Source organism: Camelus bactrianus, chromosome 2 (genome assembly GCF_048773025.1).
Source record: "Camelus bactrianus isolate YW-2024 breed Bactrian camel chromosome 2, ASM4877302v1, whole genome shotgun sequence".
NCBI lineage: Eukaryota > Metazoa > Chordata > Mammalia > Artiodactyla > Camelidae > Camelus > Camelus bactrianus.
The window spans coordinates 77,369,160-77,396,817 of record NC_133540.1 but is presented as its reverse complement, the minus strand read 5'-3'; the positions used below and the strand labels follow the sequence as shown (position 1 = coordinate 77,396,817).

The 27,658-nt window shown below is 36.3% G+C and overlaps 1 protein-coding gene across 10 annotated transcripts in view; it reads right to left on the bottom strand.

Annotated features, from left to right (window-relative positions):
• ADGRL3 (adhesion G protein-coupled receptor L3) overlaps positions 1-27,658 on the bottom strand; it is an 822,802-nt gene that overhangs the window by 514,544 nt on the left and 280,600 nt on the right. For 9 of the 10 annotated variants that reach the window (XM_074344099.1, XM_074344100.1, XM_045504712.2 and 6 more), the window contains exon 4: positions 27,123-27,326. The exons of the other annotated variant lie outside the window; for it this stretch is intronic. In XM_074344099.1, the coding sequence (XP_074200200.1) occupies positions 27,123-27,326 (204 nt within the window). The remainder of the gene's footprint in view (positions 1-27,122; positions 27,327-27,658) is intronic. 10 annotated transcript variants of the gene reach the window in all.

Here is a 27,658-nt window from a genome sequence, read left to right as displayed (position 1 = left end):
TGAAAACTTATTTATGCTTATTTTTATAGTTATATTTTAGGTACAGAGATGCTTATATACATAGACATGCTTTCTTTGGCTTTGGAATTTCAAGATAAAGGAGAGTGGAAATACAGAAATAACAGCTGTTTCACTTTTGTCACAGACTATTTGTATAAAACTTGATTAAGAGAAATCTGGCCAGCCAACATAGTTCACATTTCCAAATGTGAAAAATGCACCTATAACTCATCCCCATTTCTAAAAGTGACTGGAGGCAGCATATAATTTAAACAGCAAGGTGCAATAAGCCAACACCTTTTACATATGCTGAAATTACCTGTTACCTTGTGTTGCATCACCCATTAGGCAAAGACTGAAAGTATACATCTTTCCCAGAACTTGGCATGGCATGGGACAGATTTTAGGCTCTTCAAAATATTTATGGAAACAGATAAGAAGTTGAATGTAGGACAGAATATGAAGAATAAATGAGAAAACAAGGAAAGAAGCTAAATGGAGAAGTAAATTTTTATATTTTTAGTATACAAGGTCCAATAATGTAGTCTTGGCCTTGATATAACTAAGACAACTGACAAAAGGCCTTCCACACATAAAAGGAAAATATGACTCAGTGTAGTAGTACTACCCTGTGATGCAAAGTTAAGCAATCTTCTGAGGATTTCCTTTTTTATTAAGTAAAAAATGAATACTTTTAAATTAAAAAGTCTGGACCAAAATTTGTAGATACTGACAGGCATAGATAGAATAGATAAACAAGATTATACTGTATAGCACAGGGAAATATATACAAGATCTTGTGGTAGCTCACAGTGAAAAAAAAAAGTGACAATGAATATATGTATGTTCATGTATAACTGAAAAGTTATGCTCTACACTGGAACTTGACACAACATTGTAAAATGACTATAACTCAATTAAAAAAAAAAAAGTCTACATCAAGTATCTGTAACCAGTTACCTAAACCAGTTACCTACAGATTAGAAAATAAAGCAACCTGAAACTAAGTAGTGTCAATCAACTATATTTCAATTTAAAAAAGAAAAAGTAAAGAAAGCAATTGGTAATAAAATCTGAGACAGCAGACTATGATCAAACAGTACTTCATTTGATACTACATTAGGCGTTCAATAAATTTGGTTGAATGAGGTAGTGTGTAAATGACATATATGAGCCTTTAATCATTTAAAAAAACTAATAACCAGACACCTGAAATAAACAGTTGGGAAAACAAAAGGGGAGCTCTCGCGGCCTGTGCTGATAGCAGAACCCAATAAGAAGAGGGACTCACTCTTCCTGGCAAGGATCCAGCCAATGAAAAGCCAGGGATTTTCTTTATTATAGCCCTCCCAACTTCCTTTTCCTCTCTTTAAAAGCCCTCCCCGTCCCTTGCTGTGTGAGGGCTTGCAAGTGGCCTGTCATGGTTGTAGACCCCAGGTGCAATTCTTTGCTGATCCTGAATAAACTCATCTTTGTTGGATGAGTATCTGGCAGTACTATTTGATTCAGGTCAGTAATTGTCACTAGGCCGATGTACCTGTATTTATTGAGTCTGTTCCCTAATAAGCGCTTATTCCTATAATCAATATGTATCATAAACACTTAAAATAATTAGCCCAAAACTGTTAAATAAGTGAAACTTGTCTAACAAAAAAATGGTGTTTTCCTTTTCCCTTAATAGACTGGTAACTTCTACATTTCTTCAGTCTCCTCCAGAGTTATTACTTTTAATTTTCATATTTGATGAAAGCAATATAAGGAAGAGGAAAATTACCAAAACATTTTTAACATGACAATATCCATAGTGTCATGATTTTTTTTAATACTTTCTGTTCTAGCTAAAAAAAGAATTCTGATTAATTATGACCTTTGAGGTACACCCATTTTTTTCCACTGAGCATGAAGGGGAGCAGATTTTGTCACCCCCAAATATGTCATTTTGGCATGAAGATAATTTTGAGCTAAAGGTAATCAAAATCCCAACCGATTCAGGGACAGCTCTTTACCTCTCCCTCAATAGCCTTAATTTCCACTGGATAGGAGGCCTGTACAAGGAAAAGAGCTATTACCAGAGATACCTTTCTACTTAAGAAACTTATCAGGTAACAGAGTAACTTTTGTTTTCTAAACATCTCTGCCTTCCTCTGTATGGTCTTCCACCCCTTTCCTTAGCTAGGATGTTATATAAGCTTCAGTTACCCAGCTGCCTTTTGAGTCTTCATCTTTATGGGGCTCCTGCACATACATAATTTTGTTTGTTCTTCTCCTGTTAATCTGTTTCATATCAGCTTAATTATTAGACCAGCCAAAGAACCTAGAAGGGAAGAGGGTAAATTCTTTTATTCCCTTACCGGCACATGACTGGTTTTATAATTACACAAAACATCACTAGAATTTGCCAATATTTGAAAGGCAAGTTTCTAAATAATTAAGTTTAGGAGTCAGGATTTATTATATGATTTGAAATAGTTACACCTGCCTCAAGGCGTAGTACTGGAAAAAAATATCCATAGAATCCTCAGCTTAATCTAAAAGAAATATACAGTGACTCTTGGATCAGGTGCTTAGCTAAAGTCTACTAACAGTCGAGTTGATACGAAAAAGGACAAGGTAGCTACAGTGTGATTAACATCGTCAATGTCAAAATTTACAAGTGTCTAATCACACACATACACACACAAACTCACAATCAAGCACTGAAAGGTCCTATGACTAGCTCAATTTAGAATGTAAATAGTGAGATATTTAGGAATTACCTGGATTTATAGTGCCATTATTTAATAGGGTAACTACTTAGTTGGCCAGCTCCCTAGATTAATGACCCATAAATTAATAAATATAACACAACTTTAAAACTATGCCTTAGCCAGTCTCTCAAAATGATTCAGCCTCACAAGGAAGAATACTTCTGGAATAATATTTATATTCTTTCCTTTGTTATCCCTTGACTACTGTCTTTATCGCTGATTCACCATTCACCACAGCAAATTACTTAAAATATTTAGTCTGTTACTTCATAAAGTGAATCAATGACGATTACAGGACATTGCAGTAATCTGTATTCCCATAATACTTTATTGGCGTATCCAATTAGAATACGTGCACACGTGTGCGTGCATACCTGAATTACTGTTCAGGTAAGGCCGCCTCTTTCTCAGAAAGCGTCTCTGGCAAACCCCATTAACAACTCCCCGGAAATAAAAACAGACTGTCGGTAATAAAATAAAGTCTAACCATTTTTTTTCCCTTTTCCTTTCCATCGTGCTTACTCTTATTTTCACTTGCTCACAGGGCCGTGCAGACCGGAGCTCCTCTTGGGAAGTGCCGGGCGGACGCCTCACGGGGGCGCGTGCAGCAGCGCAGCGCGGGACACTGCAAGATGGCGGCGGCCGGTGTGCAGAGACGCTGCGCGGGCGCCCAGCGAGCGCTGAAGTCCCGCGAGCTGCACGGCTGCGCCCGCCCCGCGAGAACTGCTCCCGCTCCCCGACCCGCTGACCAGATCCCTCTAAAGCAGCCCCTCCCAATGCCTGTCCTGGCGCGCGTGGCCTCCAGAGCACCAGCTGGCACCAATCCATGGTCTGATCAGAGAATGAAGCCTTCCCATCCTTCTGAACCCAACTCAGTCTTGTTCTATTGGCCTGAACTACACAGGGCAGAAGGACCCGCCCCAAGGACCTGACCCATGGACTGACCCAGGAAGGTCGGTAACAAAAGTAAAGAAGTTGGAAATTCTCTAAGAGAAGTGAATTATTTTAATTGATCATGTATTATCCTTTTTAGGACCCTCCAGTTAGTCTTCTTATCCCAGAAAACACAGCAGAAGAAAACACCATCTAGTTCCATGACTCTACTTATCTTCTCCACCTCAACTGAATTGCAAAGTAAAATTATTCTGATCAGAAAAAATTGTAAAGATGAAGATACTGTATGAATTTTAAGAATCAAACATATTTGATGTATTTAAAACGCAGTATCAGTCTTCAGTGCAGTGGTTTCCTCCACAACAAATATACTAGATAGTACCTGCAGATTAAGACAGAATAAACCTTCAAGTGGTATATTTCATGCTATTTCTGTATTTTTCCAGAAAGGTAAATAATTTGATTTCTTCCTGCATCATTGCAGTATGAAAAAAAATTATACTCTTCGAACAAGTACCCTCAAGTCAGAGCAATGTCAGTTTTGATAACATTTCACCACACTTATTGTAAATGTAATTAAAAATCAAATTGCAATCTTTAAATGTAAAATTTCTATGATAATCTAAAAAGAAAAAAGTTCCTTAAATTAAGTTCCTTAAATACACGAATTTATTGAAAAGTTTAAGTTTATATTAGGTTGCTGGAAAAAACAAAATTTCACCAATTTCTTAAAACAGTCACATCATTTACTAATCATTGCATAGATTCATTATACTAATTGATTTAGCTAAAAAATATTTTCTAGTGTTTAATAAATGCTAGATATTGTTCAAGGCCCTGTGAATACAGCAGTGATTAAGCCAGATACCAAATCTCATGGCATCTTATATTTTAGAGGGATAAAGGTAGAACTTGGGAGGCAGATAATAAACAGAAAATAATTAATGAAAGTATCTAGTCTTCTTCAGGGAATTAAAATAGGATGATGTGGTAAAGAGTAACTATTTTACTTTTTTGTCAAAGAAGGTCTCTACGAAGGTGACAAACTGAGGACTGCAGAGGAAATATTCAAGTAAAAATGAGGAGGAACAATCAAGGCAGAGGGCATAACTAAGGCAAAGGCGCTGAAGTGAGAGCTTCATGGGTAAGGGGGGTGAGCAGAGGTGTGTTGATAAATGTTTAACAGGCTTTCTAGAAAAATACATGTGTATATAGAAATATACATTCAGTTTATTATAAATTTTACTGATATAAAAGATATATAACACACAATTTGCAAACAATAATAAAATATGCAATAGCCTATGTTGTAAATTCTATATAGCCAATTGATTCTCACCGAATGCTGTCACTGACTTGCTGAATTCTTGTATCTGTAGCCAAAGTTAGGCTGTAACTAATATAACTGTAGTTCCTAAGTGAATGCTGATTGATATTTCTGTTTATTTTTATGAGCAAGATGAAAATAAAACAACAAAGACAAATGTTGAAACTTCACTATTTCCTGGGTAATGTGAGTAATTTCTTTGCTATATTGCACAATAGTTTCTAAATTCTGGAATATCTCCTCGAATTTTTATGCCATTCATAATGTGACAGCTACACAGACACACTGTTAAATCTACACTAATAATTTTCTCCAATACTTTCGTACGTCTAGACAATCAATGAAACATTAAGTAAGCCCTGATTTATAATGTTTTCCCATTTCTATGGTTAAACACTCCCTCCAGAGTTGATCTGAAGCTATCAACACAACTTCACTGTACATGAAATTGGGAAGAGAGGTGCAAAAGCAAACCATTACATAGTATTTTGATCATATACATACAGTACACATGAAAAGACCCCCCAAATATCTATATATTTTATAGATAATAGTAAAATGTAATAAAATGATTAGAAAGTGATGATCTTGGAGTATTTACTGCATTTGATTGTGATGTAATTTACTTAATTGTAAGATTATATAGTATTTTTAATAGTTGGTTTTAACAACTGGCTTGCTAATTTTCTGAAAATTTACCAGTTGCTTCCCACAGGTCCAAAGCAAGCTGACTCCAGCACGCTGGTTCAATATGGATATAAAGTGACACAAATGAGGCTGCAGATGTAAACGTGGACATAGCAGGAAAGGGTTTTGTAAACCAATGAAGCGAGTTTTTATTTCACTGAAAGAATAAAGAAAAACCACTAGAGGGTAGAAATCACGAGAGAGATATGACTCATTTGTGTTTTAAAATGTTCCTTCTCAGTACTCTAGAGAATTGATTCCAAAAAGGAAAAACATACGCAGGAAGACCAGATAGAAGCTACTGTAAAAGCTTAGTTGAGAAAGAACGATGGCTTAGAAAAGGTTGTATTTGTTGCAATGATGTTTTAGAGGTAGCTTGACTAGACTAATTGATGGATTCAGGTGGAGGCAGCACAGCCCATAGATCAGACGTAGAAAACCCACATATCACATTCACAGCAATTCTTATATATATATATATATATATATATATATATATATATATATATAAAATATTAAATAAATTATTAATAAATTAAGTAAATATATTAAATATTAAATATTAAAGGTAATGTAGTAGAATGGGGGACGTAAACAAAAACAAGAAATGCAAGAAGGCTTCAAGATTTCAGACTAGATGTTAACATGATTCACTTTATCAAATTCCCACAAATCAATCCAAATTCAATGAATTTTTAATCAAAATTCAATCATAAAATTTGGGAGGAACTTGACAATCTATTTTTTTAAAAATTTAACACAATTTTGGAAAAGGAGTAAAAAAGAGGGAGGGATTAAGAATACTGCAAAGCCATACTGGTATCCTGGATTAGATTCAGGCTAATGAACCAGTAAAAGAGAACAAAGAGTCTATGAGTATATGGGAATTTGTTATACAGAAATAGAATCACAAACCACTGAAGAGAGCTTGCATTATTTGTGATGTATATTTAAAAAAAAATGCCTAACTACAGCCAAAAGTGTTGTATTCCTAACTCATAACATAAAAACTTCAAGTTAATCTACTTGAATTCTAAGAGTGATTCTAAATGTGTAAGATAAAATATTAATGACACTGGGTGAAGAATGGTTTCCGAAACACCTGCAAATCACAAACCAAAAGGGAGAAAATGGCATGTTCCTACTATATTTCAATGAATGATTCCTGCTCAAACTTATTTAAAGGGCAACAGAAAGGAAGAAGATATTTGCCCAAATGAAAATGGCAAAGGCTTCCGATCAAGAGTTCTTACAACGTGGGGGAGGGGGGCAACCTAAGAGAAAAATAATGACTGTGAAGAGTCAATTTACAGAATCAACTACCCAATTGGTTAATTAGTATTGAAGAAGGATCTTCAGTCTCACTAGTAATCAGAGAAATGCAAATTAAAACAAGGGATGAGAAAACACTTAATATCTATCCAGTAGACAAAAATAAAAAAGCTGGCTTCTACCATTAAGCTTTGGTAAAGCTAAAAAGAAAGAAGAGTTCTGACCTATTTGTTCAAGTGGAAACTGTTGCAGCCATTCTGAAGAGCAACCTGTCAGTGCTTAGTGAAGTTAGTTTTTGCTATGTGTGTTATCTACTCTGGAAGGTATTCACAAGGAAACTCTCATACTGATCCACAAAGAGATATCTAAGGCAATGTTTGGCACATTGTTTTTGTAAAAAGTAGTAAAAGCATCCTCAGTATCCATCACTGGATAAGTAAAATGTGAACCACACATATGATGGACAAGGATGGGCAGACAGAATCACTAGAAGACTGGATGGGTAAAATGTGCTACATACATATGATGAAATGTGATACAGCAGTGGAATACTCAAATAATGGAGTATGATGTAGTTAGAATCACTAAACAAACATCATATCAATATGGAGTTCAGTAACAGCACTGAGTGAAAAAAGTAATAAACAGATAAGATGAACAGCACAATACCACCTATGCAGTTATGTGTATTAAAAACGTAAAATATTTTCTAATTTTTTAAGGATGTAAGTACATTTAAGTAAACTTTGAAAGTATGAGTGGAAGAGTATATTAAATACACTAGAGAGGGGAAGGAGAACAAGCTTGAGAAAGGAGGATGAAAGGTATGTGTTAGTTTTCTATTGCTGCTGTTAACAGATTGCCACAAACTAAGTGGCTTACGGCAACACAAATGTTATTATTCTACAGTTCTATAGGTAAGAAATTTGATGTGGTTCTCAGTAGGCTAAAATCAAAAAGTCAGGAGGGCTGTGTTCCTTTCTGGAGCCACTAGGAGAGAATTCTAGTTTCTAGAGGTCCCCTTTGTCCATTTCCAAAGCCAACAAATGTTGCATACTTTTGTGTCTTTCTTTCTTCCCTCTCCCTTTTGCCACCCACTTCCACTTTTAAGAATCCTTGTGATTAAACTGGATCCACCTACTGCAAGGTACTTAACTTAACCACACCTGCAAAGTCCTTTTTAACCTGCAAGGTAACCCATTCACAGGTTCCAGGGATTAGAATGAGGACTACCTCTGGGAGGCCATTATTCTCTCTGCCACAGAGAAAGATAAAAATAAGTAAATAAAACAAAGATTTAACAAATTGGGAAAGTGATGATAGTGTGACACCCAATGAGGAATGAAATCAACTCAATTCTGTGTGCCTGAAGTCCTAAAATAGCGTAGGAAAAGGATTGGGGAGTTAGCTGTGTTAAATGATGCTGAGAAGTCAACTAAGATAAGGATAGAAGAAGCAAACACTGAACTTGGCAAAATGGAAATATTTGGTGACCTTAATCAAAGCAATCTGAGCACAGTGGAAGCAAAGAATGTAGAATTAAAGTGGATTGAGGAGAGAATGTGAGGTGAGGAAATGGTGATAAAACACAATGTCACTTCTATAAAATGTATTTGTAGTATACAAAAATCTAATAGTAAAAATGAAATGCCACAAAATAGAGCACATAAATTATTCTATCTCTTAATGGAATATCATGCAAATGCAACTGTTGTAAACACTTTAAAAGAGCCAAAATCTTACAAAAAAAAGAAAGATAAAAATTATACTGTAATCACAACTGCATAAATACATAGATATATAGGCAAAATAGATAACACAGATAAAAAGATTTTAAAAATACACGAAACTCTGCATAGTGATTGCCTTTAGCAGGTTGATACATTATTTTTTTTTCTTTAAAAACTTCCTGTTTTCCCAATATTCTATTATGAACATGAATTATTTTTAATTCCCAGACATAATGTAAATGTTTAGACACAGTAAGAGCCCTCAAAATTGTCTTTGTTTGAACAACTAAAATCTAAACATAAATATTTTACTTAAAAATATTTACAATAAAGTTTACAATAAAGAAACTGTGAAACCTGTTTGGAAATGGAACTCAGTTCATAACTGGCATCAGCCCATTACCTATGGGGAAGTCACTTGAAATTTCTGGGCCACAATTTCCTCAATTGTAAATAAGTGGATTGTGGATATAATCTTGAATGTTCCTTCCAAGTTTAAACATTTTATGAGAATATCCAGATTTGAATTGCATTCCTACTTTCATAGTCACCTTTATTTACATCAAAATCTACATAATTTACTTAGATCAAAAATGATCAGAAAAAAGAAACTCTCTTAGACTACTTCTGGTAATCAGAGTTTGTCAAGGTCCTGATGCATTTGTCACAACCCGACAGCAAGATATCATTAAATACTGTCACAAGCACAGACAGACTGAAACAATTTTGAATGGTTTCAAAACTCAACCAGCGCTGCTACTGAAATGCTAGTGTATGTATGTCTAAGGCTCAATATATCCATTTGCCTGGTTGGTTGCCTTTCTTTATAGATTATTTGGTTTGATAAGAGAGATGGGAAGGCCACACTTCCAGGCTCAAGGGAACTTTGGCTAACCATGTAGTTCTTTTAGCACAGAGCTCCCTCTGGAAATGTGCAGAGGCACTGCTCTCCAGGTAATCCAGCTGAACAGAGCTCATGTTTATTCCTTCTGGCTTTCTTGGGAGCACTCTTCCACCTTCCAATGACAGCTTTCCTGTCAAGATGACTTTGGAGTTCAGCTATGAGATGGCAGCAAATCCACCTTACTGAACAATATCAATGCTTCATTCCCAATCCTTTATTTATATTTCCTTAGACACATCAGCCTTCAAGCATGTAAGAATGGCAGGCCTGTGGGCATGGGATTATAAGAAGAACCATTATAATGTCTGGCTAAAAGAGTAAACTACATGTGACTTGACCAGTTAGGGAAGAAAAAAAAAAAAAACCTACCAGAAGATAGCATCTGCTCTACCCTTGCCCTCACTAACAGCCAGCTGTTTTCAGTTACTCTCACCTGCTGGCCAGGTTCTCTCGGGACGAACTCTCACCAGGGGTGAAGCAAATAAAAACAGTCAAGACTGAGCAATCAAGCTGCTTCAGTATTTTTTTTTTTTTTTTTTGGCTCCTGGGCCATGAACTCCTTCTGCCCACCTTGCCCTGGACCTTTCATTTCCTACGACTCTCCAGGCTGCCAGCTTTCTGTGAACTTTGGAATGCTTCTCTGACTCTGTCTCTGATAACAATGTCCTTGCAGGTTCTGCTTACCAAGCCTCTGGGTCATTAAATCCCCAGCTCGGTCAGTCCAGCTGATCCTAATTACATCATGAATAAAGGTGTGTGGCTAATTTTTTTTCCTTTTGGGGAATAGTTCACTTTTTATCAAACGAAACCATTGTTAAAGTCTGGTGAGATTAACATTGTATATTTTAACTTCTTTTCTATACACAAAGATGCCTCTTTCTGTCACTAATCAGTTATAATAATCAGTGGTGGATTTCCCATATGCACAGATGTGATCTTTTTTAAAACGTCCCTTTCAAATATCAACCTGGACATTCAGTTCAGGTTAATCTTTAAGCACAATGAATTCAAACTTCACAATTGTGCTGTATTCTCAGATCTCCTTCAAGATTTTACTATATTTATCCAGTTTTAGGAATGTGTGTAAGAATTCTAATGTCTGAAACATCTGGAAAGTCTATTGTATTTCACTTAGTATTAGTGCGGTAATAGAGGTAAAGATTTCAGATTTTGTGGCAGATTGCCTGAGTTCAAAGCCTACTTCTGCCAGGACTTTGGACCAGTCATTTAATTTCTTTGTGCCTCAATTTCTGTATTTGTAAAATGAATAATAATAGTTCCTACATCATAGGTTGGTTATGAAGAGTAAATAAGTTAATACACAAAGTGCTTAAAAAAGTGCCTGGTACACAGCACATTTTTAATGAGTAAGATATTACTACTGCTGTTATTGTTCATCTGTATCTTCTTTTCACTGCAAGTATTAACCATAATTTCAATTTCATCATTAATAAGTTATGTCTTAGAGGAGCCTTATCAGAAATGTGAGTGCAAAGCTATGCTTTAGAAATCCTAGTATTAGAAAATTCATGAATATGGATATTTCAAAAAATAGAATATAGACAACCTAACCATTTGACATTAGACATGGCAAAGAAATAACAATGTTGTGATAGAGAGACTAATGTCCAAAGAGCAAAGGAAGAGACCTCCAAGATTTATTGAGATTTTATTCAATGGTTCTTTGAGTCACTCAAGCTAGTAATTGTGAAACCAATGAAGCTAGTGATGGAGAAAAAGAAATGCTTTCAGAGAGATTACAATGCCAAGAATTACAGTTTCCCAAGAACTTTACATATCATCCAAATCTAACCTGGTCCCATCATTTTCTCAAATGAGAATTCAGAAGCACACAGATCAGAGGTGCCGTCCTGAATCACATGGTTTAGAAGGAAATGAGTCAGAACTACAAACCAGACCACCCTGTCCTACCCAGAGATTCCCATCCAGAGTCACAATGACCTCATATGTTTGAGATCTTAGGTTGAAACTGCCAAGGCTGCATGTTCACAAGCTTCATTATAGATACATTTTACTGACCAGACACCCCAAAGAGTAAAACATTTAATTCTGATTCTTAATTGGCCAAAAAAGTCCTCATCAATAACAAATTCTACCAACCTTCCTGCCGGTGTGCTTATTCTTTGTTTTATGACAGATAGCTTTTCCCTAATTAAGTCTCCTTTCAGAACACAGAGATTATTCACTGTACCTTGAGAAAGCAAATCCCTTCTTCCTAGGAGCCCCATGTTCTTAATATCCAAAGGAACTGAGGCAAAGAAGCTGAACATAATCCAGTCCTCCTTTTCCAGCTGAGCTTTCATTTCATACTTCACTACAGTTTCTCTAATCCCCACTTTCTCTTTGGGTCACAGTGTATGCCAAACACACAGCATGCTTAAAATCCCTGCTGATCCGTTGAGATGCTACACAGTGCATGACAGAGTTTGGCAAGCATGTGCATTGAGACCTTTTTTTTTTTTTTAACATCTAAATAAAATGGAGCTTATGTTACCATCAGTTTCACTCTGTTTTTGAGGCCACTAAATCTTGCTACTCCCAGGAATGCCCCTTCTTCAAAGAGGCATCATCCTAATTGGGATCTGACCAAACAGCTGGATTTACAATGAGGCATTAACCATTGGTTAATTCCTTACACACACACACACACACACACACACACAAACACACAGCATCCTGCAGGAACAAGACTTACAAATGAGTGCTTGAAGACTCATTTCTCACTCTGACCCCTGGGGTCAATGATGTCAGAGACACTATATCTGAAAAGAGCTCTAGAGTGGGAGTGAACAATCAGGACCAACAATAATGAGTAGTTCTTGAAGGTCACAGCTGTTGAGCAGCTAATTGTAACTTGAAAAGCTGAGTACCAAGTTATTAATGATCTTGCTGATAAACTTTTTTCCCACTCCAAGTCACACAAGCTTTTATTCTAACTTTGAAGATAAAGCAAGGGCTGCTGTGGCTATAAATGCAAGACTTTCCCCGTCTAGATGCAGCCATGCATATCTGACAGCCTCCCTTCCTAAACACTCAGTATAAACTGGTGACCTTTCTATAAATTGAGGTACGCCTTCTGATTCCAAGATCTCTCCTAAGGAAGGGGGTAGTCAGCTCTGCCAAATATTTTGTTTTAGCTTGTTAACTATTTGGTATTATAAAACAGACTGAATAAAATCAAGTAAGTAACTACTCGGAAGCTTAAAATGACCCTTTCCTTGTTTCATATATATTCATGTTGTAGAAAACACATCACCTTCATCTGAAACACAGACACTATATTACATACTTTCAAGTTAGGTTATGGGAGGTAGAAATAATACTTCCACAGGCTAACAAACAGTATAATAGAGGATAAAAAGAACTGTCTGCTTTTCTTAAGAATTACTAAAGGCAAAGTAATGCAGACATGAGGAAACACAATATACTATTAGAAAATTAGAGAGCACATCGCACATGGAAATTCTATTCCAACAGTTTATCCCCTAGCCCTCAATGATGATTTAAGTCAGGGTCACTCTGTTCTCTGCTTCATTTTACAATTTATCTATTGGCTTACCATTTCTTCCCAAGCAGGAGTTAAATCTCCAGATTCCTATTACTTAGGTAAACAGAGTCGTGCATTTACACACAGTAGGTTCATAGTAAATGCTTACTGCATGAAGGAAATGAAATGCTTTAATTACAGTGTCTTTCCAACTGGAAGGCTGTTCATTGCTCTCACCACAGCAAGCCACTAAGGTTCCTGAATGAACCCCTGAGGCTATCACAGAATGATGCAAGGCACTCAGCTTTCCTCCCCTCCACAACCCCAAAGGACTTAATGAGCAGTTTCTACAAAGCCCAGAAGCAAACAACTGAAATCTGAACTGCAGCCTGTTAGTATAACACAAGTTAAACTAGGAGAAAAACGTGTCTCCTGCAGGGCAGAGGTGGGAGCAAAGCACCTAATTATTTTGGTGAGATTCAAGCCTGTGAAAGAACATGTGTGCAAACACATAGACTCATTTTTTTTATTTGCTTAATAGGCTCGTCAGTGATATGTCATACAAACATGCCAATATTTTATCAGCTACCTCCTACTGTCATATATGGTAGTCTACTGATCACAAATATTTTGCAATTTACCTTATAATTAATATACCGTTAAAGAAATATTTATTGGGTAAATATTACAAGCCATAGATAATATTAAGAACTCTGGCAAATACATGATAAACAAAATAGTTAATTATCTCAATAATTTTATAATCAAGTAAGGAGGAAAAGGCACATATATACATAACTATACTATGATAGTGTGATAGAATCTACCATGACATTTAAGTGCCAAGTGTCACCATCACACCTATACTAATTCCTGTAAACCACGAGTAATACACAGATCAGTACGTTTCCGTCACTCTTGCATCTCCATCCACCTACAAAAATGAGAAAGTTTCCACCAAGCCCAAATCATTTAATCACCCATCAAATTTCTTGATTTTCAAAATTAAGGTGATATCACAGCAGGCTGATAGAACAATTTTTTCAGTGGTGTCAGATCAGCTAAGCCAGGATGTAGGGAAGTGTGAATAACAAATGAATGTATCGCCTCTGTTAAGCATTTAGATAAGTGGGGGCACCAGGCAGAAAGGTGGAGGAGAGGGAGGATGGCCTGAAGATGGCGTTATGCCCACCTCCAGCACAAAGGGGCTTTACTACTTCTAAATGAGTGCCAGGAAGAAACCGGTTAGAACCCGACAGCCGCAACTGCTCGGTAGCAGAAAGGACTTAATCAGACATGACCCAATGCTCATTGTAATATAATTAACATTGCAGTTTCGGCCTTGCCATGAGTCTTCTGTGTTAACCATGGGTAAGGACATGCACAAAGGGGACAAACATGACTAAGCATTCCAGGGGCAAAAGCCATCAATCAGTCAAGAGACCACCTCTAAGTGAGGGTATGGAGAAGGGGCAAACAAAGACTGTGGCTTTTTCCTCCCTTGGAGCAGTCAGCCTCTTGTTCCTGGAAGTGTACTTTTCCTTTTCTAAATAAGTCCTTTAAAATCTTTCGATATACACTGCGCTGTCTCCTGTCTGTAATCTTATCTTTCGGGTAAGACAAGAACTGGGGTCTTTTCCCTTCCCCTTCTGGGGTAACACTTCTACCTCGTTCAAACTGGATAACAATGTAAGTACAAAATTCCAAAAGGCAAACTCTATCTCCATATAGTCTGTATTCACCAAACTCCATGCTGGGCCATAGCATTTTCTAGCCATGACAAAAACTAAAATATGCAATGTTGCTTTAAAATGAAACAATTCAGATATCCATAAATTCTGTGAAGTTGTTTGTTTGTTTGTTTGTTTCTAAAGCAGGGAGCAAACCCAGTTACTTAAATGGTAAGATTTTTAGTTATCAGTCTTCAAAGTCCCCCAAAACAAGAATTAACCGATCAGCAAAAAAAAAGTCGGAAATGCTATCCAGATGTTCTTTACTCCCCTTTTACATCTACACTAACCCTTCTGGGACAATTCATACATTTATGTGATTTCCTTTCTGTAGGTGATATACAAATCTGTTGCTAAAGATCTGATTTACTTTAATTCCCATTATTCTCAAAATCCCTACAGAACTGGCCAGGGACACCTGAAAATATATCACATTGAAAACTAAAATCATTATGTTCCTCAGAAACCAGTATTCCTTGCCAACTATTTAATTCAAAGTACAGATAAGGAACATAAGCATAGGTTGAACTCACAGCCATAAAGTATTTTAAAAACCACATATATTTCAAAACCTTTTATTTAATATACTCCATTTTTAAAGAAATTAATAAAAGTGCTTTTAGTTTTTCAGCTTTAAAGTCTATGGTCGCAATGTCTGAAATATTTTGCCCCAGGTATAAATTAAAACATTAATTTTGCACATTTCAAAGTAGTTAATGCATACATTTATATGCAACTTGCATTTAGATCCAGTTTTAATGGAAAAATGCACTTGTCTTCAGGGTAGCAGTCATATGAATAGACTCAATGGAGTAAAAGGCTTTATATTTTTTTCTATAAATATGAAAGATTTTTGGATTTGGCAAGGACTTGACAAATAATAGCCAATCCACTAATTTTACAGATGGATATTACATAATTTACCTCAATTTACATAGTTATACAAGTAGCAGATGGCGGATTAATACTAAGGTGACTATATACATTATCACCCAAATCAGGACACTTTTGAGAATGTACGAGGACACTGTTAAGGATTACCGGAGGACAACTGTCATAAACTTGGTCTCTCTGGGGAAACCAGGATATATGGTTAGCCTAACTACAACACATTCAATGTGTGTTTGCTGCTTTAATTGAGAATATTCAATCTGCTATAGATATAAATGAAGAAACAAATGGGATAGATAAAACTTACGTGTTAAATATGCATAATGTATAGGCAAGTAACTTGGGAGACACAGGCAGAATTCATAAGATGTACTAAGAAGAGAAAGCTAGAAACCCTTAGACATAATATAGAACTGATGGAAAAATTATGAGAATGGAACAAATAGTGTGTTACTTAGAAAGGGATATAAAGCCCATAAACCTTAAATATACATGAATCCCACATCATATGACTTCTAGATTGACAAATATTCACCCCTAAATCTGCCTCCCCTGGTGACAACCATTCTGGTCCCTTTCTGACCCCATGTGCTCTCAGCTTGAAAGAGACAGATATAAGTCATAGCAGCTCAATACATTAAAACAGTGAGCTACAGCTGTGGTCAGGTGTACGAGTCCCTGCATCTCTCCAACAAAGCGGGCTTGTGTTACCTGCAGGCACCTTCCAACTACTGAGCTTCCACCTTTATCTGGCCTTTGTAACCACACCATCAGCAGAAATAGCTGACGAAGCAGAAAGTGAATCGAGATATTGCAACACTGCATAAAACAGAATTAAGAAAGTATGATCCTTCCAACCGTCCAATGGAACCCTATCCCAAAACTGTGTAAACCTACCCTAGAGCTTTGTCCTTGGCTTCCAATGACAGATAAGTAAGGCATGTGATTCCAGAATCTTGGCTTCTTGGTTTGTGAGCCTTTCAGTCATGACCTCTGTTATCGCTTGCCTGGTAGTTTATGTACAGGATTTTATTGCATTGATATAAATTCCCACACAATACCACATATCTCCAAAATCCCATTAATTTATTTACTCTTTCAACAAACGTGAGTACCTTCCACACAGTATGTTCAGTTCTGGGTGCTTGGGATACAAAAATAACAGACACAGCTTCTGTTCTTAAACAGAGTCCAAGGAGGAAAAGAGAGGGGTAAACAGATAAGGTATGAAAGTACTGTCATATCCCAGCCTTCAGGGATCAAGGAAAGCTTCCCAGAGGAAATGACACCAAAGAATATAGAATAAGACAAAATAAAAGAGAACAGAATCGAAATAAAAGACTCACTAACATTTATTGCTTACTGCATGCTATACCATTTTCTAACTCATTTAATACTCACAACATCCCTATGAGTTATTATTCCTATCTGAAAAATAGAAGGAAGGCATAGATTGGTCACATGTCTAGCAAGTGGAGGAGTCAGGATTGAATGCCACACATTCTGGCTCAAGAAACCATCCTCTTAATCATTAAAGTATACTGCCTCATATTCCAGGTGCCAAGAACTAAAATATGAATGAGAGTTAGAAAGGCAAATAAAGGAGAGAAGGGCATGGGAATGTGAGAACCCAAATCAAGATAACAGCCATACTTAAGCAAAGTTAAAACATGGCATAGGTATGAGGAACTGTAAGAGTGAAGCTGTTAAATTAGGCTGGGCTCAGAATATGAGCTTATCAAATTCCTGACCAAAACACCTTCTCACCTCCCTTTTCACATGGCCCCATCATTCAAGTCTACTTCACAATCCTATAAGGGGAAAGTAAATGAATACATCATGTAGCATGAAACACAAAAATTGAAACAAGCCTTGAGACTTTCAATTAATGATAGCTTTCTTTTAATTTGTGGCAATATCTTATTGAAATATTCCACATTCTCTGAACTACAATGCAATACAAGTAAAGATTTTAATAGAATTTGCATCTAATCTAGAGTTCTATCCATTTCTATTTTGTTTAAATTTCACAAATGTAATTATTATATGTAAGCCTATGGATATGCAGGTGTGTATGTGTATTTGGCAATGAAAAATGTGAGAAATACAAAAATAGATCCCATACAAGTAACTTTTCAACAATGAAATATAGGTAATAAATAAATAAATAAACCAACAAAACATATCTTCATAAGCCATTCCAATAATTCTGCTAGAATATCTTCCTATTGAAATAACCACATTGTTTTTCTAATGCTATAAATAATCACATTACTTAATATGAATGAAAACAAACTTATAAATACCAGATGAACAACATGGTACATTTTTTCCTTTCATATGTGAAACTGTAGGAATAAATTACTTTTATAAGACCAGTAATTTCAAATAAAACTGAGAAGTCAATCTGTTTTTAAATTCCTAAGATTTTTAAAGAATGAAAGTCATAATGTGCTTACTTTTTAATATAGAAATGAAGGTGGATATAAATATTTTGTATGTCTAAGAAAAACATGTTGCAAATATTTGCAAATTCAAGGCTAGTTTTGATAAACATATCATTAAAGACAAATATTTTTTCCATGGTATAATTCTTAAATGTTAAAGTGATTTAAGTACCTAAACAAGCCTTTGCTTTTTTTTTTTTTTGCTATAGACTATATATAAGTATGTTTAGATTAATCCAGTTAAAACTTACTACAATATAAAATATCCAGTTTGTTAATTTCCAAGTCACATCAAAAGATATCCCAGTGTTTTTCTATTACTTCAAACAGTATTACAACATTCCAGAAATGAAAAATTTAAAAACTTTTATATACTTTGAATATGTGTTCACTCCAGCACTACTTAAGCCTGATGATTTACAGTTAATCAATGATCAAAAAAGAACAGGGAACTGCAATTCCAAAACAGAAGAAAATCATTAAACTTAGTCACATTTCCCCAATTCCATCATATATCCTCATAAATCTAATCCTTTGTTGTTTGCTCTCCTTGCTATAGGGCATTTGAGAAAGATCACCACGTCACTAATTTATCAGTGAGAATCAAAAACACTTTATTTTCTCATCCATTTAGTTCATGCTCTGTCATCATCTTATCACCTATCTATGAGCTTTCTGTGGTTTAGCATTAGTGGAGGCTGCCATAGGGGCAAAGCATAAGAAAAGTTTGTGGCTTTTTTACCAGTAGTATCAACCCACACGATTCGATCACCTTCATCAGCTTATAAATTTCCCTTCTCTAGATGAAAGCATACCCCCAGCTTCTCTCCTTGCCCATTCTCTTTTCTGCTTCAGCAATCTCATAAACCCTGGTGACCTTAACTATCACCTTTATGTTGAAAATGTCTAACTCCTATTACTAGCAATAGCTTCTCTCGATATTTAGATTAATATTTCAGATTTTGCTTCACATCTACACTTCAAACTCGGTATTTCTAAGACCAGATTCACCGTTTTTTCCTCTGAAAACCAAAGCTTCCTCTTGAGATCCTAATTCTGTGAATGCAACCACCCAGTCACCTAGGCATCTTTGATTCTTCCCTCATCCTAACCTCTGACATCCAATTAGAAGCCAAGCACTACAGATCCAACCTCTGTGCATCTCTCACATCCTTCCTCTCTTTCCATCCCCATTGCTCTCTCCCTAGTCCAGACACTCATTACCTTCTGCCCTATGGCAACACCCTAACTGATCTCTCCACGTATAGTTCCTCTCTACCCTACATTTTCCCCACATAATTCTGACAGGTTCTAAACTGCAACTCTGATCAAGAGCTTCTAAAGAATCCCCACCATGGACAAAATTATGTACAAAGTCCCAGATCCTCCACAAGATGACTATAGCCCACCTCTCAACTTCCTGCCCCACTACTTCTTACCTCACATCCTTATTGTTGGTTAAATTAGACTATTCACTGTTTGATAAAAATGTCTCAATTTTCCCCAACTATAACTTTGTTCACATAATTCACTTCTCTGAAACACTCTTCCTCTGCCAGCACCTCCCATCTAAGCTTGCAAGTGGTCGTAGGGATTTTTCAAGAGTTCATTAAAATAACACATTATCAAAGGAAGCTTTCTTCTTCCTCACTCTCTTTGCCTCCATCCCATAACTGGGATGCCATCTCCTCTTTCTTTAAAATACTACAGCATTTATATGACACCACATTTCACCAAATCAATGAGTCAAACACCTACTGGTATATGCTGGAATATATACACAATTATTATTATGTGGCAGATACTCAATTAATGAATTAATAAAATAATTTATAATATTTTCCTAATTAAATAGAAGAAACAAAACATGTTTTGGCCGGATGTCAAAGTTTAGCATCTATTTTCCATTATTCATATTCTTTGTAACAAGAAAAATATAATGGTGAAAAATATAATTTCCATAAGCATTTTGAAAGCTACTCGAATTTTACTTCTCAGATGGAAAAGGAAAATAATTTGAAATTTATGTCAGAGAAACAAAAGAGTTTTTCACATTTTCCTGGAAATAATTGAAGGCCAAACTCACCAACACATTTTATTTTCATTTGGACACATCATTCTGGTATTCATAGAAATGCTTTGAAATCATGTTTAGGGTTGCAAAGTTTATTATTATTTTTGAACCTCAATAGTTTACCGATTTCCCTAGATGCCTGTTATCCTTCTTTCCATATAAAAATATAATACTATGTACCTAAGAATTCTAGACAGTTAATATCCGAAGAATGTGTTTTGCATATCAATTAGACCTGACATTTTGTCTAAACTGGCAAACCTCACTGAGGGACACAAATAAATGTGAACCAGTTCTTTTATCTGAAATAATATTGTATTGTCATATAAAACCAGAAGCTAACAGAGCTCTTTGAAGGCCACATTATATTATTCTCTTGCAGGAACAGTTAAATCCAAAAGGCTGAGCTTGTAAAACAGAGGGTTTCCCATTCCCGTAGCAGCATTAATCTCTGTTCTTCTGTTACAAGTTCTTTCATCTCCCCACTGCCCCATGAATTCCTGGACTTTACCTATATCCTTCCGACTATAATGTAACAAGAAAATTAGAACCAGCTTTCCCAAAACTTGGGGAGTAAGGGGAGTAAGAACATGAGAACACACCAGAAGGATAACTTAACTCATCAAAGTCAATATAAATAACAGAATTAAAAACATATTCAGAGTAAAAAAGTCCCAAATTTTCCAATGATCATCAGTTATATCAGATGAAAATATAAAAACCAGAAGGAAGTAAAGAGAAATTGTTTATCAAAGGCATACACTCAACTTTCAGGTCACTCTAATTCAGAATCAGAGGAACGCTAAGAATTGTTTGGAGAAGAAAAGGGCTAGGGATGAGTGAAGGCAGAGGAAAATCAATTCAAGTTAACCTAACATTGAATTTTTAGCTGAGCTGAATAGGACTCAGGAGGTATAGGGCATTCCAACCAGCAAAGATGATATCATTTGCTGAAGATGTGGAAGGAAGGGGGCATGGTTTGTCTAGTCAATTATTAGAACTTCCATGGGGATGAAGGAAAAGATATGTGTGGGGATGTGGTCGGAGGTAAGAGAAAATGTGCTGCCAACTAATCTTATTGACTGGCTGCATGTGTTTTGGCTCAAAGGTTTTAAAGCATCCCACATTTGTCTCCCTGTCCCTCTTTATTCTAATGTCTATGACCTGCCCTATCATGTTGGTGAGTTCATGGTGCACAAAAGAATTGGCTCCATTCCCAAATCACTGTCTTACAATAATTTCAATAAATGAGTGGTTTGCCACCCCTTCCCTGCCTCGATCAGTTTATTTTAAAGCCTTCTTATGTAAAATTAGATGAGCTCTTCAACCATGGTCTTGGATCTATGACTTTAAAAGTGTTCATTTTTTGGAGCGCAGCTTTTATTTTGCTAGGCTCTTAACCAATGAGAACGTTAAACATTTCCTTAAGATAAAGCATCACTTTACAATGTCATCAAGGGATATTCTATTTTAATACTCAGTTTTAATTAGGCAAGAGTATAAACCAAGATTCATTTCGGAGGCATTCTCAAAAGACACATGAAGATTTTTTTGTTATTACTTCATTAAACTGTGTGCTATGTTACACTGTTAATGAACACAAACATGAGTAGATCAGTCTCCCACTTCTTTCCAGATTTTGACATGGAACATTGGACTAAGAACTGAATGAATGCCAAATATATTTAGGCCTGCAGATCAACACTCTTAACGTCATTCAATTTGTCTCCTTGCCACAGTAATGAAAAGTATATATTGCAAAAGAACATATACAGTAAGAATTCTCTCAGCTGTTTCATGAGAACACAGGGGAGCTCAAAATCCAATCTAATCTTTGCTCCAACATGGGCCAGCTAGGTATTACTGGGAAGTAGAAGGAAGGATTGAATGAAAATCCCAGCAGATGCTCCTTTGTTGCAGAATCTTATCACACCTAAGCCAAAATAGAATGTCTAACAGTGATAACATTTTTTTTCTTTTTGATGAGAATAACATGCTTAACAAATAGCACTTTAAATTACCTTTTTTTCAGATTTATATATTATATATATATAAGTTAAGGGTTCTTATATTTGGGGCCAGAAAGTTGGGTTTCTATTCCAAAGAGTATGTTGAAGAAGTCATTTGTTACCATCATTTCTTACCAACATTCTGTGTCTCCTTTTGTCTTTCTTATCTCAATAAGTGATACAATCATTCATCACACAATCTTTCAGGCAAGAAATCTGGTAGTCCTCTTTGGATTTTCCCTCTTCTTACTCACCTATCCAATGAATCTTTCTCTACACCAGCCGGTCCTAATTATCACTAATGTCATTCACTCCTAGAGTTAGGCCCACCATCATTTCTTATCTGAATTGATAGAATAACCTTCCATTTCCAGTCCTGAAGCCTCTGGTTCATTCTTCAAATGCAGGTGCCAGGTGCCACCCTTAATTCCTCTAAGATTAATAGTTTCCTCACTGTCATCAGGAAAATTCCAAACTCCTCATAATGTAATATGCTATCCTGATCAGATCCAGATCATTTCTGGACTAAAATCTAGAAATTACCCTCTGGACACGTATGGTTCCAATCATACTGAACTATGCCTTTGTGTTACTGTTTCCTCCATCTATAGTAGTGTCTTTCTTCTTCTACCTCTGCCCTTGGCTTACTACTACTTCTCTGTCAGGTCCCAGATTAAATGCCTCTTTTCTTCAGGAGCATCTTCTCTGTTCGTCTAAGACTGGGTGGATATTCCCTCTACATGCTCCGTAGTACATTATACTCATCTTTGTAATAGGTATTCCCAGTACTGCCTCTTTGCTACACAATTGCTTCTACATGGGTCTACATCATGAGACAGCCAATAACATGAATAATTAAATCAGGGATATTCACCTAATCTGATGGGGAATAAATTCTCTTTTTGGAAATTCAAACTAAAAGGCAAGACAAGTGCCAGTTGGTGGTGAGTGCTGTGGCTAAAAGCAGTGATGTACAATGTGGGTTGTCACTTAACAATGTTAATGAGCAAAGAAAGCCGCTGGAAAGTCAGAGGCGAACCAAAGAACCAGGCCCATGGGAAAGAAAAGAAAATTCTGGTATTTATTGATTACCAAGGTCCAGTACTCAAGAATTCTTAGATTTCCATAAGAATTATAGATGCTTAAAACATGCTCCTGCAGTTGGCACTCCCACTCAAGCAAACACACATGCGACCCTGCACACACACAAAGGCTTACGTTAATTACCATTTTACAAACAAGGTTCCTGCCTTTTGGGTGCAGAGGGAAGATACCCTCTAGCAAACATTTACCACACTGTCCCATTTTTGTGCCCCAATACCCACTGAGAGATCAAAGTTTATGAGTTTTCCATCTTTGCCTTCCTGCCACTCAGTGCAGTACCCGGCATGCATCTGCACTGAACTAAATGTTGAAAAAATACGTGAGGGCAAGAATGAATGAAGGAGCCATCCATTTTTAATAATTCAGACTAATTTTAAAGGCTGATTTTTGTTTAAAGCAATAAAAAATTAAATGGAGTTTTCTCCTTGCTTTAATTATCATAAAAGCATTCTCATCTATAAACATAAAAACCGAAGAATGGGAGAAAATGGGAAAAAAAAGTGATGGCAGGTTGGCTGTGATTCACTAAGAGGATTAAGAGAATACACAAGCCCCACTAAAAGCATGTTGGCTCTGGCAAAAGGAAAGTTTAAAAATGAGCACCAGGTAGAGTCTTTATGACTGGTCAGGACTGAAATGCTTTAGCTGTATGAACTCTGCACATGGTACATGTGGCTTGCAGGAGGGTTATTTGTAGATCATCTCAATGAACTTTTTACGCATCTGCCTGAAAATCACAATTAAAGCAAGGAAAATGCTGATTAAAAACACATTAACATTCCTCTAGCTTCAAGGAAAAGTCTTGATATCTAGTCATTAGCTGTGCAATCTGCCCTCAGACTTCCTTCTGCCTTAATATGCTAAAGAGAAACATGTCTTCTGAGAACAATGTTTTTTTAATTCTTTATGCTTTGCTGCTCTACTGTGAAGTCCTAATTCCTGTGAATCCAAACACTCGTTAACTCTCAAGAACTGCTATTAGCTATCTGGAGTCAAATGAATGTAAAGAGGAAAAAAAAGGCCAAAGTTTAATTTCAAACCAATAAAAGGCTTTTTGTTATATGGTTAAGGCTGTTTTTCTTGGGTTTCTATTTGCTTGTTTGCCTATCTATAGAACAAATAGAGGTTAACTTTTTAAAAAAGTAATATCAACTTTATTTTTCAATCAAATATTGCATTAATATTAATCTTTATTATTTTTATTTTTTCTGAGTTTCCTATGTCTCAAAGTATACTGTTTTTATAACAGACTCTTGTTTTTGTTTTGAGAAAGGTGGAGGAGGGAAGCAGGGAGGGAACTGGAATTCACTGATAATTTCTAGTTTGAATTCTTCCATGTCTTTTCAATCTGAAGAGCTCAAAGTAATGTGGTATCTCATTTTAATTTCATTTTTAATACCTGTCCAAGCACTCTAGCTGTATGTACTATCTCCTGTATCAAAAAAGATTATGCCCCTGTAATATTTACTTCTTCTTCTTTATTCTTTCTATAGGGAGCATTCGAAGATGACCTTCAGTTGCTCTGTATCTCACTGATAAAATTACTTTTGCACAACAGCAACTTTCGAAAAGCATTGCCTCATCATAACAGATTAACATGATTCTGCAGGCTCCTTTTAAACTGAATGACATTTACTTCAGTCTTCATTCACGAGATCACATAAGGGTTGACTGTACCTTCACTTACTTTTTTGTCCAAAACAGAATATTATGCAATTTTCCTATGTGTAAATTGACAGAAAAACATAACTTAATCACCTGCCACATACATGGCAAAAAGTAAAGGTTAGATATATAGAAAAATCTTATTAAGCTATAAAAGTTAGGGGATGTATAAATTCAGCCAACATCTTAGTAAAAGTACCATACGAAAAACTATTCTAATTACTGCTATTCTGAATTTTTCTCACAAGACAGAATGGCCAGCAGGTGTTTGTGTGTGTATGTGTGTGTGTGTGTTTATGTTAGCTGCTGATTTAAACATTTACAGCATCTACTCAAAAATTAAACTTTATTTCTGGATTTCATTTCCTCAGTAGTACTAGAAACTGTGATGAACATATATGCATTTGTGTAAATTAAATAATAATTTCATATTACTACTTTACAATATCATTCAAAAGTCAACATCCTGATGAAAACTTTGTGATTTCTGAAGTCTATTTTGGTAAAAACATAAGTGCACCCAATTTAGAGAATTTCAGGTTTGAAATGGTAATGCAAAACAAAAGAAAAAAGAAAAAAAAAATCAAGTTCTTAAATAATGTTTACTCTACACTTCCCCTGATTTTTCCAAACACTTAAGAGTCAATTTTTCATGCTTCTGTAGAAATAAATGCAATTACCCACCACCATTGCCCCCAAGTCACCACCACCAAGGAAGAAATGCTTATTTGAATTGAAACATTCTAGGCCATTGACTGAACAGTGTTCCTGAGTGGACAGCGCCTCTATGAGTGCCACAGTCATCCCCACACTTACTCTTTCCATGTGGTGACAGTAACTGAAGAGTTAGGTTTACACTCACAGGTCTCTTAAATCTCAAGTTGATTTATGATGCATCACTCTTAGTCCCTGAGCTAAAACAGTATTCCAACTTATTTTACCAGAGAGTTCTGGAATGGGGTTTAGAAGGTAACTTCAGCTAATATAGTGGCATTTCATGTTCCTTTGCCAGTATTTCTCATATGTGCATCCCCTTGAAGAAATTATGGGGTAGGAGAGGTGACTGTGTTTTGGGACAAGGCTTGATATTTATGGTTCCACCTGCCAAGTGCTTCCCAGCATTTTTCGAGTTGTGGCACACAAAGAAAATTATAAAACAATATTTATATAAATAATACATAATACATAAATACTTAATAAATATATAATATAAATAGTTTGTATATTAAATATCTAAATAATATATTATATAGTATATATGTGTGTGTATATGTATGTATACGTGTGTGTGTGTGTGTGTGTATATATATACACACACACACACACACACACACACACACAATCCCCATGGGAAATTAGAGGGATAAATGTCTATATGGAATTTGGTGAGAAACTGCCTAAATATTAGTAAAGATGAATATATATATATATATATATATATATATATATATACACACACACACACACATATTTTTAAAGTATTAAGGAAAAAAAATCACTGAGTTTTGTGCAAATATGACATAATGCTCCTCACTGGAGCTTCAAGGGCTGGATGTCACTCACTGTACTTGCCAGCTACAGAGACAATATTATAAATAATATAAATAAGGCACTTTTCAACATCTTCATAAGAAAATTAGGTTGCTTCTGTAACTAACACTTTTCTATCAGGTTTCATGCTTTAAATGACTATATACTATTCCTAACCAATATGTTTTCATCATAATCTTCTCAAAAATCTTGGTAGTATCCATTAATGCGATTTTTTTTTTCCAAACAAGCAGATAGATGATCAGAAATGGTAAACTGTGTCTTTTACAACCATTCAAATTTTACAACAGTTGTCAGTGTCACTAAAAGTAATTTTAAACTTCCTATGATAATGCAAAGATATTTCAAACCCAATCAGAAATTGAAAGTCAAACATTTTGAAATAGTGATGAGGCTCTAATGCAGAACAAGCATGCATTGTTAAACAGGCCAGGATATCACTAAGTGCAAACATCAGCCACAGCGAGCGGACGCAGAGGCTAGAGACAAAGGAAGACAAATTTGGGCTACTGCCTGGGGCTGAGCCTCCCAGGAGTCCCTGCCCAGCCACCCCCAGCCCTCTTCCCCCACCGCCGGCCGCACCTTGGGCTGAGATCTGGGCTCCTTGGGCACCTGGACCACGAACTCCTCTGGTAGCTCCACGGGGCCCTGGTCCGCGATGAGCAGTGGCGCGCTCCGCAGCTGGCTGCTGAAGGAGATGTCTGGGAGGTAGAGCGCCTCCTGGGCTGCGCTCCGCGTGTCGCAGTGGAACAGCGAGGGCTGGACGTCGCTCACTGTGCTTGCCACCTGCGGGGACCGCAGGGCGCACCATCAGACTCCGCTCAGCTCAGGCCGGCCTCACTGGAGCCCTGCTAGAGGCTCTTCCCAAGGCTGCTCTCTGATGCAGGCCGTAGGCCCGGGACTCCAGCCACCCCTGGCCCCACTCACACAACCCTGGAGCTGAGGAGGTCACAGCTCCTGGTCCCTACTGTGATGCTGACTGTGTAACTCCATCCTATTTAAACACTGTCTTCAGTAAGCCAAAAACCTCATCCTAATTCCTAACAACGATTAGGAAACTAAACATAGTTATTGAAAGCAGAGAAAACTACCTGAAAAAATAGAAATATTATTGATAT